Source organism: Curcuma longa, chromosome 20 (genome assembly GCF_044706935.1).
Source record: "Curcuma longa cultivar G26 ecotype Majalengka, Jawa Barat chromosome 20, ITB_CL_G26_1.1, whole genome shotgun sequence".
NCBI classification, from domain to species: Eukaryota; Viridiplantae; Streptophyta; class Magnoliopsida; order Zingiberales; family Zingiberaceae; genus Curcuma; species Curcuma longa.
The window spans coordinates 4,278,653-4,294,238 of NC_133880.1; the positions used below are offsets into that span (position 1 = coordinate 4,278,653).

Genomic DNA, 15,586 nt, shown 5'->3' on the forward strand with positions numbered 1-15,586 from the left:
TGTGGTCTGCAATGGAGCGGGAGCAGCGTTCTTCGCCGCGCCTTCGCTCCTCCCTTCTTCCCTCTCTCGTCCTGATTAATTTCAGGGTTCCAATTATAGCATTTCCATGTAATCTGGTGATATCTCTTGCCGCAATCCGTGTTCTCTGCTTCCGACCTTTGAGGGATTCCCTCCACCCTCCTCCATCTTCTTCCTCCGCTCGTCTCCTTCGGATGTTGCGCTTCTATCTCGAGGCGGTTCTTTGCAATATTTGCTTTTTGATGCTCTTAGTAAGGTCAGCGGATAGATTTCTGTCAATGGGATTGGTTGCTCACTTGGTTCCTATTGGGTTATGCTTTATTTCTTGGGGCTTGGGTTGTCTCGATCCCACTCGGTTTTAAAATTCTAGCTGGATATATATTTGTCCAAGTTTGGGATCACGCAACTGAGTAAGGATTATTTCTAACCGAAACATCTTGTAATGAGTAGGAAAGAACCACGTTGCGATTAGAGAAATTTATGTGTTTCTTGCCCAATAATTTGCAGCAGAGAGGCCATCGTTCCGTACTACTTGCCCTTGCTTCTTGAGAAAGAGTTTACAGTTGCGTGTATAAATCCTAGTTTTGGACATTGAGGTGGATTTACGTTAATTATCTTGTGATTGCTGATGGATTCTGCGAGGAGTTGGTTACACAAATTCCAGCCTAGGGAAAAGCTTACATCCAAGAAGAATGAATTTGGATCAGATGAGCAGGATGAAAATGAAGAAAACCTTTCGAAGGCTACAAAGCAAAAGGCAGCTGCTGCCAAGCAGTACATAGAAAATCATTACAAAGAACAGATGAAAAACTTGCAAGAGCGCAAGGAAAGGTATAGCTTCCATGAACTTTCTCCCCAGTTACTTCTTCCTTTCCTCTTGTTTGAAGATCTTGGAATTGGATGACATATCTTTGCCCTTTTGCTTTGCCTAATTTTTGAGAAACCTAACCAGGAGAGCAAAACTGCATGACGACCTCAGTGAGGCCCTAACATTTGACTATGTTAAAATTTTCAAGAACCAAATTCAAGATTTATTGAACTACTATTCTATTTTATGCTTTTTGGAAACTCTACTGGTGCCAATAACTGTACATATTGATTAGCAATTTGTGTGTGTTTTAACATTTTATTTAAATTTCTTGATACTTTTAACATAAAGGATACATTTTTTCTTGTATTGTTGCTAGCACCACAATATTTCTATTCATAGCTGTTGCACTTCTGTAAGTGGTGTTTATCCAATCATTCTGTGTGTTGCGATCTGGGATGTTGTTAGGTACTATAGAAATAGAATTTGAGAGTTTGAGAGATTTGAAGGAGTTTATAAAGATTTGAAAAGAACTTAAGAAAGAATTGAGTGGGGGATGAATTAGGGATCAAAGTGAGTGTTCATAGGCTGAAGCAACCATTGAGCAACTGCTAACTAATTTTTTTTCTGTCACGAACAGCATATACTACTCAATACCACTCTGCACAGAGTAGTGCAGGCAGTACACATGTCACATTGGATGGCATAGATAATTCACCAAGGGAGATTTGCGAGTTTGATTTTTGTGAGATTTGCAAACTTGATGGATAATTGAATGAAGATGAAACCAATTATAATCAGTTGCTAGCCATTTCTGGTGGTTATGCTTTACATATTTCCTAGTCCTATTATTTAGTGTGCAAATGATGCAGGTCAATCTCAAAGAAATTGGTACTCTGTGTTGACATTTGCTCTAATTGGTACATACTGCCTAGTATTGAACAAAATTAATCCCTGTTCTAAACCTTTTTGTTACTTAATTTTCATATCAGTTAAGGCCCTATTTATCTGAGGTAATTTCATGTTTTGGGGATGTTATAGTGGAAAGCATTTCATACAAATTTTCCTCTTACGTCAGATATGTTTGTTTGTTTAGTTTGAATGAAGTCTAGTTAGCATGTGCTTTCCAGTGGGGTTAGGTTACACACCTCTCTATTATGTATTTCAACATGAATTGCAGACAAGCCTTCTCTATCTTTACAAGACTTGTTGATGCTACCTCCAGGCCAACTTTAAAGTTGGTAATAATTAGTTACACTCATTGGTAATGATACCAGGCATAGCTTATTGCGAGAAGTCATCCACTTAAGCAATTTTCATTTTAAATTATTCATTGAAAATACAAACCTAAAGCCAATTCATTTTGTTGAAGGTAGCCTGTGGTGTGCATGAGAGTTGAGAATCTGGTTTGGTATTTATAAAAAATTGATTGAGTGACCACTATATCAAAAGTTTAAGTGACAAGAGGCCCAAATTACAGATTTGTAGTTTGAGAATGTTTACTTAGTGACATGTAATCAGGTAAATATTTATATGTTACTCCTTTGCAGACGTGTTAGTTTGGAGAAAAAACTAGCTGAAGCTGATGTTTCAGAAGAAGATCAGTACAATATTTTAAAGTATTTGGAGCAGAAGGAGACCTTATACATGCGCCTTCAAAGGCATAGAATGGGAGCTGATGATTTTGAATTACTTACAATAATAGGAAAAGGTGCTTTTGGGGAGGTATGCTTAGCTTTAAAATTATCATATTGCATAGCTTTAAAATTATCACGTACAAAAGTTTACTCAATGCTCTCATGCTAAAAATAATTAGTATTTTGAACAGTTAAATAGATAATTGTATCAAGGTTGGATGCAATTCCTTATCAAGTAGCTATCCTCTCCAGCCATATAAAGCTACATTTGCATGCTGCTTGTGTAGATTCAAGGCAATTTCACTTTTGAGACAAATTTGCAATATGGTTCTTTTCATATTTTTGAATAAATTTAAAATTAAAGGCATCAATCATTTAGCTAAAAAAACAAGATGGGCCACAAACAGAATGTTCTATTTGTTGAGATCGTTGTGCATCTAGGAGGGTGAATAGAAAAAACCTCTAAATTCAAATTCCTTTTTCTTTGCTCTTATAGATGCAAGCCTTTACATGGTTTGAAAACCCTAGGTTGTACTCCATGACCTTTGACTCATTAGATGAGTTACTCCTTAATCCATTAATCGATTAGATCTCTCTTTTCCAAAGGTGGAGAAACCTTATATATTTTTCTTTTTATAGAATAAGGAATGGAGTGCAAGAGAAAATTTCATTGGGATTGAGTGCAACACTTCAATTAGTAATTCAGCAACAATGACCCAACAAAATGAAGTATTAGATGTAATTAATAATGCTATGTTTAAAGTTGCTTTGCTTGCTAATTCATCAATCTCACAACTATTTCTGCAATGATCGTTTTTGTGGTAGCTAACTGTAACCTGCAATTAGTCGACTCAACTATTTGTCCCATCAGTCGACTATCAATTGACTCCTTTAGATATCTTCATGACTAATCTTCAACAATTATGTCATTAGTCGATTAACTTGGATAATTCTTTGACTTTTTCACCGTTGATAAAGTTCTAGTCGATTCTAAGTGCCTTCAGCTGACACATATCTTCTGTCTTGAATGTTATCCTACACAGATAAAGTCATATAATTGTTCTTGAGTAATTTTAATTTAAACTTACTAAATTAATCTATTCAATAGTAAACTTTGGTAACTTTAGTTGGCTCAGACATCTTCAGTTGATAGATTCAAGTAACTCAAGCTAGAGCAGATGCCCTTATGTTCTCAACAATAAGCCGACAATTGACTACAGTGTCAACTCGGGTAACAATTGACTAGATATAGATATTACTTGACTGAACTTACTTGACCTTAAGCTAATTCATTGACTAGAACACCTGTTCTCTCATCTTGTACGCACCTAAGTAGAAAAGTTATACCTAAATGCCTAAAATACATTTCACTTGTTTTACTTATCTCACATCTCACATGTCTTCGTGCTATCATGCTCCTCAATAAACTTCCATCCATAGAGCTTTGCCTCTGCTTGATACGAGTCACTTGAGCCAACACCTCTTTAGACATGTAGTTGATCTTTGACATTTGTCGAACTTGCAAGGAGTTCCACCTTCAGACTTCTTTTCTTGTTAGGACTTACTCCAGACTTCTCATAAGCTAGGAGTTTCACTCCTCCAGGACTTTCATTTACCAAGACCTCAATTTGCCTACCATGAGTTTGCTCTTCTAAAACTTCTTATCTGTCAAGACCTCTTCTAGAACTTCTCATCTGCCAAGACCTCAGTTCTCATCTGCCAGGAGTTTCTCATCTGCTAAGACCTCTTTGACTTCACTACCACGAGTTCATACCGGGATTTCTTGTATGCCAACAACTCGTGAAGTTCATAGCTACTAAATGATTGCTTACTTTTATTACATAGGACATAACTAATATTTTAAATAATCCATTTCAATTGTGAAATTCTTTCATCATTGTTATTGAAAATTAATTATTCTCTATGATAATTAATGATTAAGTTTTTGTATTATTTTTTGTTTGTTAATATAATATTGCACGCGCTTAAGAAAATTTCTGGCCTCGGCACCAATGGCTGCTCTAGGGAGGATGAGTAAGCAAGAGAGAGGTTATAGGAGAAGAGGGGAAGGGCTTCAGGTGAGATCAAGAGGAGGAGGGAGAGTTCCCAGGTTCAGAGCACTGGAGAAGGAAGAAATTGTAGAAAACAAGGGATGGGGAGGGATTGCATTACCAAAAACCCAAATCCATAGTCCCAGGTTCACAACACTGGAGGTGTAAATTGTGAGAAAATGAAGGATGGGGAGGGATTCTAATACCAAAACCGCCAATCCATACTGGATTAAGTCAACTGAAATGATTTAGTTTGCTCTAACCTCATCATTCATATTGGATGTTATAAGAATTAAGTAATGTGGGTTCACAAATGAAATTGTAATCTCATTCAATCTTTTAATCATGTTATCTCCATTTTAACATGCACTTCATGTACAGGTTAGAGTCTGTCGGGAGAAAGTAACTGGTAATATATATGCAATGAAGAAGCTTAAGAAATCAGAGATGCTTCGCCGAGGCCAGGTTGAGCATGTTAAGGCTGAAAGGAACCTACTTGCTGAGGTTGATAGCAATTGCATAGTGAAGTTATATTGTTCCTTTCAAGATGATGAATACTTGTATCTAATCATGGAATACCTACCTGGTGGGGATGTAATGACATTGCTTATGCGGAAGGATACACTAACTGAAGATGAGGCTAGATTTTATATTGGTGAATTAGTTTTAGCAATTGAATCTATCCATAAACATAATTACATTCACAGGTTTGTGGAATAACTCGAAATATTCTTTGCAGACCTATTTTTTCACAACATCTAAAAGCTGCAATACTCTTTCTTATCAGGGATATCAAGCCTGATAATCTATTACTTGATAGATATGGACACCTAAAGCTGTCAGATTTTGGATTATGCAAACCGTTGCATTGCAGTAATTTTCCAGATTTACAAGAAAAGGATATTGCTAGTGAAAGAGACTGCAGCAGATCTTCACAGAATGATGAATGGCCATCAATACCGAAACTTACACAACAGGAACAGTTAGAGCACTGGCAAAGAAATAGGAGAAATTTGGTAATCTTCTTTGACTAGTTATTCTTCAGTATCTGTATTGTAATTGAAGTAATTTTGGTCTGCTTGTTTATGGAGATCCATGAATACTTTGTCTAACACTTGATTTTGGTTACTGTGATGAAAAAGAATTTGATAATGCCTTTACTGACAGGTCAAAGCTAATAATTTACAGGTATATACTCCATTCAAATCCATTAGAACATGCCTGCAAATTCACCTTAATCATATTTGTTATAGAACTCAGGTGGCATAATTATAAAGTTATTATGCTCCATGAGAATCATATGAGAAACTTCATTTTATGCTAAAGAAAAGAGAATCTTCCTGAATGCATGGCTAGATGGTTGAACTCCAGAGATTTAGTAACTATCTTTTAGTGTTTTTAACATTTACACTAAGGTGCAATCTTTTTTAGATTAGTTGCATTAAGACACATGTACAATCTCTCCTGCATTTATATGTATCATCATATCTAGCTCTAGACTGATGATATAATTTTCCTTAAACTGATAACTATATTACAAGATGCTTCTTGGGCAGCATCTTGATGGACAGATTTTCTACCTAAAACATTATTAATAAAATGGAATCAAGAAGGTTGCTTAAAGCACCTTTTATATCTTATCACATCCACCCAACTATTGATCGAGTAATAGTTGGATATACAATACTATAGTATAACAACAACAACTAAGCCTTATCCCACTGAATGGGGGTTGACTAAATGGATCCTCCTACATCATTGAGCTTTATCACTGACTATATCATCGTTTATATTTAAATAAATTTTATTTTATTTTATCGTCGTTAATTAAATCTTCTTTGATCTCCTCTTCCTCATTATGTATGTATTTGTCATAGTTTCACATTACCTAATTGGAACATTTGTTAATCATCTAAGTACATGTTCATACCAATTAGTGAAATGTTGATTTTTTTTTTAGTAGGCCCATAGTGTTGAGTTTAAGTTAGTGAGATTGGTTTAATAGTTTAAGTTGAATGACTCTCTGTATTTTATATGTGGTTTGCTCTTATGAGCTTCTTGTCCCAGTTTTTTGTTTTCATTATCAGTTTTCTTTTCATTCTTTGAGGAAAAGGGCCCAGATACAATATTCTATTTCAGTGGAATAAATTATGTACAATGTGAGGAATTACATGCCTGTGGTTTTATTATTATTATTATTTCTTTAAAAAAAGGACCAAAGGAAAAGAAGATGAATCTAAACCTTTAAGAAGTTACAAGAAATGACATGCTGCTACGAATGGTAGATGTAGTTGTAGGTTTATCATATGGGATTTTAACACGTGTATCTGCTGACAATTGCATTTTTCAAAACCAGTCTGTTTCACTGGTTCCAGAGTTTGTGACCCAAAGAAAGATTGTAGCCACACTGGTCCACACTTCAAATTTTGGGAACTAATCTACTGGTAAAGCAAAACTTTCATCGAATCTGTTTATGTAGACAACTCATTTCAAACATGAGTAGCTATTCCATTCTTCAAATAATGATGAATGGGTTTCAACAACTTGCTTCAGAACAACAAAATGGATTCTTGGAATTCCTCTTAGTTTCTTATTAATAGGAGAAGCCAGTTGATAGGAAAGAAATACACACATGTACTAGAGAACCAAACTTAGATCCTTGCACTTAATTTTCTAACTTAACTACTAAAATAATACCTATTTGGTACTACATTAGATATATTCTATACTCCCCCTGCTAAAGTAAAGATTGCAATCTATGGCCAATTAATCACCAAAAAAAACTTCCACAAGGAAGGATAAAGCATTGTGCTACATGTTATGTTTGTAGAAGATAAAAATTGCTGCAACAATTGAGAGCTTTGGAAGTGTTATGTCGAAGATGGCTTGATCCATTTACAAAAGAAGTAGATCTTCTTTATTTACTTTCTTTCTCAAACTAAATATAGAGACTATTAGACTATTAGGTTTTTTAATTGATTACTGATAAGAGTTAAACTAGGATTCCATTTTCTTCTCTCTTACAATATTAATAAAGAGAAAAATCTAAGAAAGAAAATTGGTAAATTTCAACACTACTTTGAGAGCAATGAAGAGAAGATAATAAAAAGAGAATATTTAAAGTTCTAAGTCTATGGCATAAGATTAAAGATAAAAAACATTGCAAAATAGAAAGTAGCTTATCTATCTCTTAAAGGTGCAATCAACAAAGAGAATCAAAGAAAAATGTAGCAGATAAAAAGTGAAACTAGATTTCCAACATCTAGTTTCTGAGAGATTAAAGGATAAATGCCTGGAAAAGAGTAAACATCTGATATTCTACACTATTATAAGGGAGATATAAAAAGGAGTTTGCAATATTCTGGCATCAATAAAGAAGAGAGATGTTGGAAAAGAAAGAAAACAATCTTAAAGAAGTCCTGAATCCAATAGATGAGAAAATGAATAAAAATGAAAGGACTTAGAAATACATTAATTTGAGACAAAGGTGAGAGGAAGATGCAGTGCAGTTCTAAATCTGCATTGTCCTTGATCTGCCCAGTTCATATGGAACTAAGCCTAACATTACAATAGCAAATAGCATTGTGACTCATGCATTATCTCTAACATCCATGAATACTCCGAAGATTTTATTTAGAACTACATGTCAAAGAATATAAGATAACTCAGTTTTCAGGAGAACTTGTATTATGAGATTCATATCTTAGTGATTGACAGAAAAATGCAATAATATAGTGCTGAGTTTTTTCTGGAAGCAAATGGACACTTCTGATTTGGATAAGATTTACATTTAGCATATTTGGATAATTACTAGTAAATGCTGCTAAGTTACAGATTTACTATGTTGAATAATTGGTTCAAACTTTTTCTTACTATATTGTTGGATACATCAGGCATATTCTACTGTTGGCACACCCGACTATATTGCTCCAGAGGTTCTACTGAAGAAGGGTTATGGAATGGAGTGTGATTGGTACTTAATAAACCTGTTACAAATAACAATAATTGCAACAATCCTTGTGCTCTAATTGTGTTCATATTGTTGTAAAGGTGGTCACTAGGGGCCATCATGTATGAAATGCTTGTTGGCTATCCTCCATTTTACTCTGATGAACTTATGGCAACATGCAGGAAGGTAACTTGTTTCATATTTTAAATGACAACTATGATAGTGTTTCAGTACTCCATGCCAACCATGAAAAATTTGATCTTGTTTTATATTTTATCTCAGTTTACAAATTGACTAGTTAATTGCCTATGCTTATGTTTTATTTCCATGTGATATTATTCTCAAACCTCAGTTCCGTTTTGGCATGGAAGAATTGTGTTGATGAAGTTATAGATTGTTGATCCTCAAACAAGTGGGGAAGATTGAGTGTTCCCTACAATAATATATTAAAGACATGTTAGTTTCTAACTCAAAGTTTGTTACATGCCAAGTAGAATGTTCAGATAAAACTCGGAACTCAAAATACAAGGCAGAGTTAAACACAAAACATCAATGTGGCAAAGAAGATTATCAGGACATCCTTGTTGATGGCACCACACGTGGAAGATAATTACTAATTTATACTTTCCTTCCATTAACATGGAAATTGAAAAAAGTATTTGCATCACTCCTTGGTCCACACTCCTGCATGCTTGAAACTTAGTTTGTGAAATTCAACACAACAGGTGAATGATCTAAGAATCCTCTGAATTATTAAATTAACATTAGATCAAAGCTGAAGAATGAAGACAACTAAAATTGTTATGTAGTGATGTCTTTCAGTTCCTTCTGAATGGTCTTTGAGGTTCTTATTGTGGGGAAGTATCCCCTGAGCATGCCAACATTTGCACTAAGGTGTTTGAGAAGACAAATGAAAGCATGCTCTCCCATTCACTATCCAGTAACATGAAAGAATCTTTGCAAGCCCATAGATCATACGCCCATCCAACCCATTAGATTCAATTCTGCCTAGTATAGAAAGTGCCAGACGAGAGAGATACACCTGCAAATAATCCAGTTTGCTTTACTTTAAGTCCCAACAGATCCCATTTGTGTTTCTTCAGCAGATTAACAGCATAATTCTTTTTATTTCCTCCCTGTAGTCCTCTCACATCCCAGGATATTAAGTGTTGTATGATTGATAAATAGTGTCAAAACAGTTATACTTGTTTTGCACTTGTTTTCTAAAGTTGGAAGTTTATATTTTTTCCATAAGAATTTAGAACTTGCAAAAACTAATTTGATAAAAGCTTTTACCCACCTAGTTATTCATAATATTTCACAATTTCACCTTTTTGATATTCACACAGATAGTCAATTGGCGAACAAACTTAAAGTTTCCTGATGAAGCAAAACTATCTTTAGAAGCAAAAAATTTAATAAGTAAACTATTGTGTAATGTTGAAGAACGACTTGGCACGAAGGGTGCTAGTGAAATAAAGGTTCAGTCTATATCTCTATCTCCCAACAAATTTAAGAGACTCCATTCCAAGAATGATGAATTCATTATGTATTTATATCTACATCAGGCTCACTGTTGGTTCACTGGTGTTGAATGGGACAAACTTTATCAAATGGATGCAGCATTTATACCAGAGGTCAAGGATGAGTTGGACACCCAAAACTTTGAGAAGTTTGAAGAGGTTGAAATATTTGACATGGTTTTACTTTTTTTGGTTTATATATAGTTATATTGCTAGTCTTTATTTACAACAATGCCTTGCAGTCTGATGCCCATGTTCACACTTCATCTAAGTCGGGCCCTTGGAGAAAAGTAAGTTTAGTTCCATATGTCTACTTTCACAGCTTTGTTTCCGATTTAAGTCTTTCTATAATGCTTTCATTCTAATTTGTGATCAAAGATTCATGGAGTCTTTATTTACTTGTTTATTTCAATTCACATAAATTGTGTCTGCATCTCTTAGTGTATGTAATTTGTGTGTTTCTGCATGTATGTTTTTGTGCATCTTCTGTGCTGCTTAGATATGATGTGTCAAGAACTTCTATCCTCAAAGGGGCCTAGGTGGTTTTAAGAGGACAGTCCGGTGCATGAAGCTCCGGCCAATGTAGGGTCCCAGGCAAGGGGAAACATTTTGGAGGAATGAGGCTTTGCCATCATTCTCAGTCGAAGAGTTTCACTGCTAGGGAATCCTCTATGCTTCTTTTCTTGCTGAAGTTGGTGGTTTGCACATGGAGAAGATGTTCACATCCCAGAGGTGGAAGATTAGATGTAGAAGTGAAAGCAAAGGAAGAGGCAATGTCACATTCCATTGGGAGTGAGATGGTGAAAGATGGAGAGATGTGGAAGACACTAGTCAAACAGTATGTTGATGGATAAGATTTTGACCTGTGACATGGATAGGTGAATGCAATAGACATAGGCTGTAAAAGTGGAAAGCTGAAGAGTTAAAAACAAATCAATTTTACCTTTCATATTGGAGATTGGAAGATACACCAAATGTAACAGGCATAGAGCCTTGAATGTTATAGCAAGAGCAATACGCGAAGGAAACTTGAGGCAAAAAATTCGGATGAATGTGAAGCATTCTAATACAAAGTCTGCAATTGTTCATATCGCAAATTATTAAGTATTAATCTAATATAGTTTGTATTGTTCACAATTCCATGGTCATGGCAAAATTATACTGGAAGAATGTTTAACTGTTACATATTTTGTGACTTTATCCTAAATTGTTAGCCATGATGGGCGAAGAGTGTAACTATGAATCATATGAAGATATATGCCAGCTTCAGAATTGCACTAGCATCAGAATGTAAATGTTGCTGTACATTATACAAACCTTAGTTTGTTCTTATTGTAGCTTTGAGTCTAAGTAACAGCATAATGCCCCTTTAATTGTCAAGTTCGATGTCAGATTGTGAGCAACAACAATTTATAGCATGATCAAAATATGAAAATTTTATGCAGTGCATTAAAACTTAAATCATTTTTGTTACAGTAGTCTGATGTATATTTCTTTTTTTATAATATTAGTATTCTTTTAATGGTTTCGTGTTTGAACCTCTGCAGATGCTCTCGTCCAAGGATCTGAATTTCATGGGGTACACATATAAGAACTTTGAAATAGTCCATGATCATGAAGTGCCTCAGATAGGTATAGTTTTATTGTTGTTTGCATTCATTAATTATGATATTTATGAAACTATTTATATCCTATTTACTTCTTTCAAATATATTCCTTTTCGTAATATATAGAGTATCTCCTTTGAATTCTCTGAAGAGACAGTATTGCACTGACTGATCAGCTTGTGTCTTTTTCAGCTGAGTTAAAGAAGAAGAGCAAATCTAAAAAGCCAAGTATCAAGTCACTTTTTGGTATTTCTCTTCTTTCTAGAAATGCATTTTTTAAAAAGAAATGTTACTTATATTCTCAGAAGGAATAGTCTTACGATGCCCTTATGCATAATATTGTCTTGGTATTGTACGACCTAGGGGGGGGGGGGGGGGGGGGGGGGGGTTGGTATTTCAAGTGTAACTAGTATTGCAATAAAATTAAACCCAAAAAATCATAGGCACTGTTTAACCATCTCAACCAACATGCAACTCAACCTTCAATTGCGGAAATTTTAGTACAGTTTTTCCCACAATAATTTGGCATGCTGACTGTTACATAAAACATTTGGTGATCCAAAGGATTAAATGCTAGTAATAAGCATAGTCAATTTTCAAATCTTTCACAGTATATCAGATACGTTGGTGCAATCATTGAGCCTTAGAACTTTTTAAACTGAACTTGTGGTAATAGCTAGTGTTAGTGCCCTTGATTTCTCTTCCAAAAGCTTTGTTCTTGAAAAATAAACATGTTTCTGCCATTGTCAACCAATGTTATATATATAGTTTCTTCTTTTTAACCTCCAAGCAAAGTGATTGTAGTTCAGAAAAAATAAATATTGGCGATCTTACATATTTTGTGCATGTATTTTCAGAATCCTCAGAAACAGAAGGTCAGTCTGGAGAACCTGTTTAATTACAGTCTGCCCGCCAAGGTTCATTTTCACCATATCGTTTTAATCTAATGTCAGCAATTTTGACAATCATATTATGCAAATAGATTTGTCAAAATCGAGCACTTAAAACTGTTTGGAAGCAGCGTGAGGCAAGAGCCTATGTAAATTCGTTAATTACCAAATATAATCACGGTGCAAATTATGCTACTTCAAGCAGTAGCGGATCTGTTCTAGTTGTATTTTCTTGTAAAAATTTTTGTCGTTATTTCACAATCAATTGATTGACTGTTTAATACGCACTCTGAAACAATTTTGGACTCTTACGACATTAATTTATACTTTTTAAAATCATTGTATAGTTTTGTGTACGTGACTTCAATTAAATTAATTTGAATAATAACAACAACGAGTGGTAATAGTATATAAGTTTTAAATCATATAGTTTATGATTCCTGAAGTTAAAAAAAAGTTTAGGTAAACTGCGGTAGTCACTTGAAAAAATTTCAAGATTGTGTTCGTTAGTTCTGAAGGATTCTCCAGCTATTTTATTTGAGACTCCATAACAATAAGAGTGCGTCTGAACAATTTTATCTGATCGTTTGCCTGGAAAAATAACGAATTCTTGTTTGTATTAGTAGGAAGGTAAAAAGACAAATAAAAATGCTCTCATTGTAATTTTTTAGTCTTTTTTATTGTAATTTTAGGCAATCTCAAATATCAGATTTTGCATTTTCTTTTTCTACAAAAAAGTAAATATTAGAGAAAGGGCGAGAGCAGATTAACCATCGGACGAGAACTGGAGCATGGGATTTCTTTTTTAAGGAGGCAATCATAATTTTAAATAATACTTGTGTATTTTGAATAAGGAAAAGAATGGACCTTTCAAAAGAACTTTTTAAATTATTAATATCTATAATTATATAATTATTTTTTAATATATTATGTTTATTATTATTTTCCGTTTAAATTTAGACATGATGATTTTACAATACGGATTAAAATTAATAATGGACGAGACACATTTTTAATAATAATTGAAAAACACTTTGATGATTTAAAAAATATGAGGCGCCCCTCAATATTTGCCCCGAAAAGAATCACAGTCACGCTTGTCCATCACGATCCAAGGAATAATCGACTAGCCAGCCAAAGTCGCATAGGGTTCCATCCCACCGTTAATATGCGTCCAGTCGTAGAAATTATGGTTTCTCCGTATAACACACGGCCATAAGTAAACCTCTCGCTTAATCGCATTCGCAGAGTGCGGCGACCGCCGAGTCTTCTTTCCAAGTCGACCGCAATTGGATCTCGCTCTCTTCGCCTTGGGAACGGGAAGGTAGACCGACGATCCTGGCTTCACTCTCGCACTTCTATCGCCTGCCATTCTCCATGCTTCCCTTCGCCGTTTGATGCGTGGATCTGCGTCCTTTGGCTTTAATCTCGAGCGCTACCCTTCCAAAGGTTGGGGGATGGAGCGTCGCCTGCGATCGAGTGTTTTGATAACGTTGATGATCTCTCTGCTAGTGCACAGCTTCGGAGGAAGTCTGGTTGTCGCTGAGAACCGCCGACCGAAGAACGTCCAGGTCTCGCTCCGAGCGAAGTGGAGCGGGACTCCATTATTATTGGAAGCAGGGTGAGCTGCTGAATTTATGTTCTTATTTTCCTTGTGTCTCCCCTCCAAAATCAACCTCTTGTGAATTTGGAAATTTAATAATTTGTTGAAAACGGTTGCGATCCGCTTCGTCATGTATTTCTTTTGAATGAGTTTGTAATTTTATTGGTAAACCGAAGCACGATAATTGTTAACCTTTTGAGAATTTTCATTGGTGTAACGAGAACAGCGCATTGTTAGCAGTCCAATTACACGGTTGATACCAGTCGTGATCTGTAGCTAGGATCGATCGATTAGCAAACTTGTTGCAGTAGGTATGCGTGAACAGCTCTTAGTGCTCTGCAGAGTTCATCAAGGTTATGAAATTTGAGCATCAGAAGCTAGTTAGGCATCAAAACAAGGCAATACAGAAATGATGGCTGGGCATGTTGATTTAATTAATGAGAGATGAAGGAAAAACTTCTGCGTTCTTCTGTTTGTCTTCTTCAAAATCATACTATGGATTTGTTTTTGATAACTAAATATATTTTCAACAGGGAGTTGCTCTCTAAGCAAAGCAAGGACCTATTTTGGGAATTCACTGATCTTTGGTTGGAGCCAGATAAAGATTCAGATTGTTTGACAGCTAGATGCTGCATAAAAAAAATTGTTGATGATAGTCGTACACTTCTGAGTGAAGCTTTGGGATCAATTTTTGAATTCTCTTTCACTCTTCGATCTGCATCTCCTAGAATAGTGCTTTACCGGCAGTTAGCAGAGGATTCCTTCTCATCTTATCCTATAGATGATGAAATCAACTCAGCTTCTATAACTGGAGAAAAACAAATTCCTGATGCAAACTATGTCTTGAGCACTCCTTTCACAAGAAACCATGGAGGACATTGTTGCTGGGTGGACACTGGGAATGCATTACTGTTTAACACCACTGAACTTCTTGTTTGGTTCAAAAACTCATCAAATGGGTAAGATGCGTCCGTAGGGATTAGTTCTCTTTTTTATTCTCCAACTTTGCTACATATACTCCATCACTTTGTTTACTCTGGTTAAATGTTTGCAGATTCAAGGAGTACATGGAGCAGATTGAAATTTTTGAATTTGACCATGTATATCCGGGTTCAAACAGTGCCAGTCCAGTTGCCATTTTATACGGAGCTATTGGAACAGAATGCTTCAGAGAATTTCATGTTTTGCTGGCAGAAGCATCAAGACAGGTCTAAATAATTTTTTATGCACTTTTTTAATAATAACATCTGAATAGGTAAGAAGTTTTAGCCTTTTAGGCTCAGCAGATATGTTTACAAGTATCATCCTTCTAGATGACATTACAAAAATTGTTATTCATTTGGCCTATCCAATCTAGTCTGTGCTTGGCAGCACTATCAAAATATATTCTTATAAATTAATGAGCCCCAATATTGATTGAGATGGAAAATCTCTCCTGTACTAACGATTGTCAATGGGTGTCATATTGTGTCAATTCTTGACAGGCATGTTAGTTTGAAA

The 15,586-nt window shown here is 35.2% G+C and overlaps 2 protein-coding genes across 2 annotated transcripts in view; both read left to right on the top strand.

The window, feature by feature from the left end:
- On the top strand, nucleotides 1-12,733 carry LOC141814001 (uncharacterized). The gene is made up of 13 exons (XM_074702003.1): nucleotides 1-428; nucleotides 526-849; nucleotides 2,377-2,551; nucleotides 4,896-5,221; nucleotides 5,302-5,530; nucleotides 8,408-8,487; nucleotides 8,565-8,649; nucleotides 9,813-9,944; nucleotides 10,032-10,145; nucleotides 10,229-10,276; nucleotides 11,534-11,618; nucleotides 11,786-11,839; nucleotides 12,451-12,733. Exons 2-13 carry the CDS (start codon nucleotides 647-649, stop codon nucleotides 12,489-12,491), a joined length of 1,572 nt encoding a protein of 523 aa, XP_074558104.1. The 5' UTR covers nucleotides 1-428; nucleotides 526-646; the 3' UTR covers nucleotides 12,492-12,733.
- A 1,011-nt stretch (nucleotides 12,734-13,744) lies between these two features.
- LOC141814000 (UDP-glucose:glycoprotein glucosyltransferase) overlaps nucleotides 13,745-15,586 on the top strand; it is a 38,092-nt gene continuing 36,250 nt past the window's right edge. Inside the window, exons 1-3 of the mRNA XM_074702002.1 lie at nucleotides 13,745-14,104; nucleotides 14,620-15,045; nucleotides 15,141-15,294. Of these exons, the coding sequence (XP_074558103.1) occupies nucleotides 13,881-14,104; nucleotides 14,620-15,045; nucleotides 15,141-15,294 (804 nt within the window). The 5' untranslated portion in view covers nucleotides 13,745-13,880. The remainder of the gene's footprint in view (nucleotides 14,105-14,619; nucleotides 15,046-15,140; nucleotides 15,295-15,586) is intronic.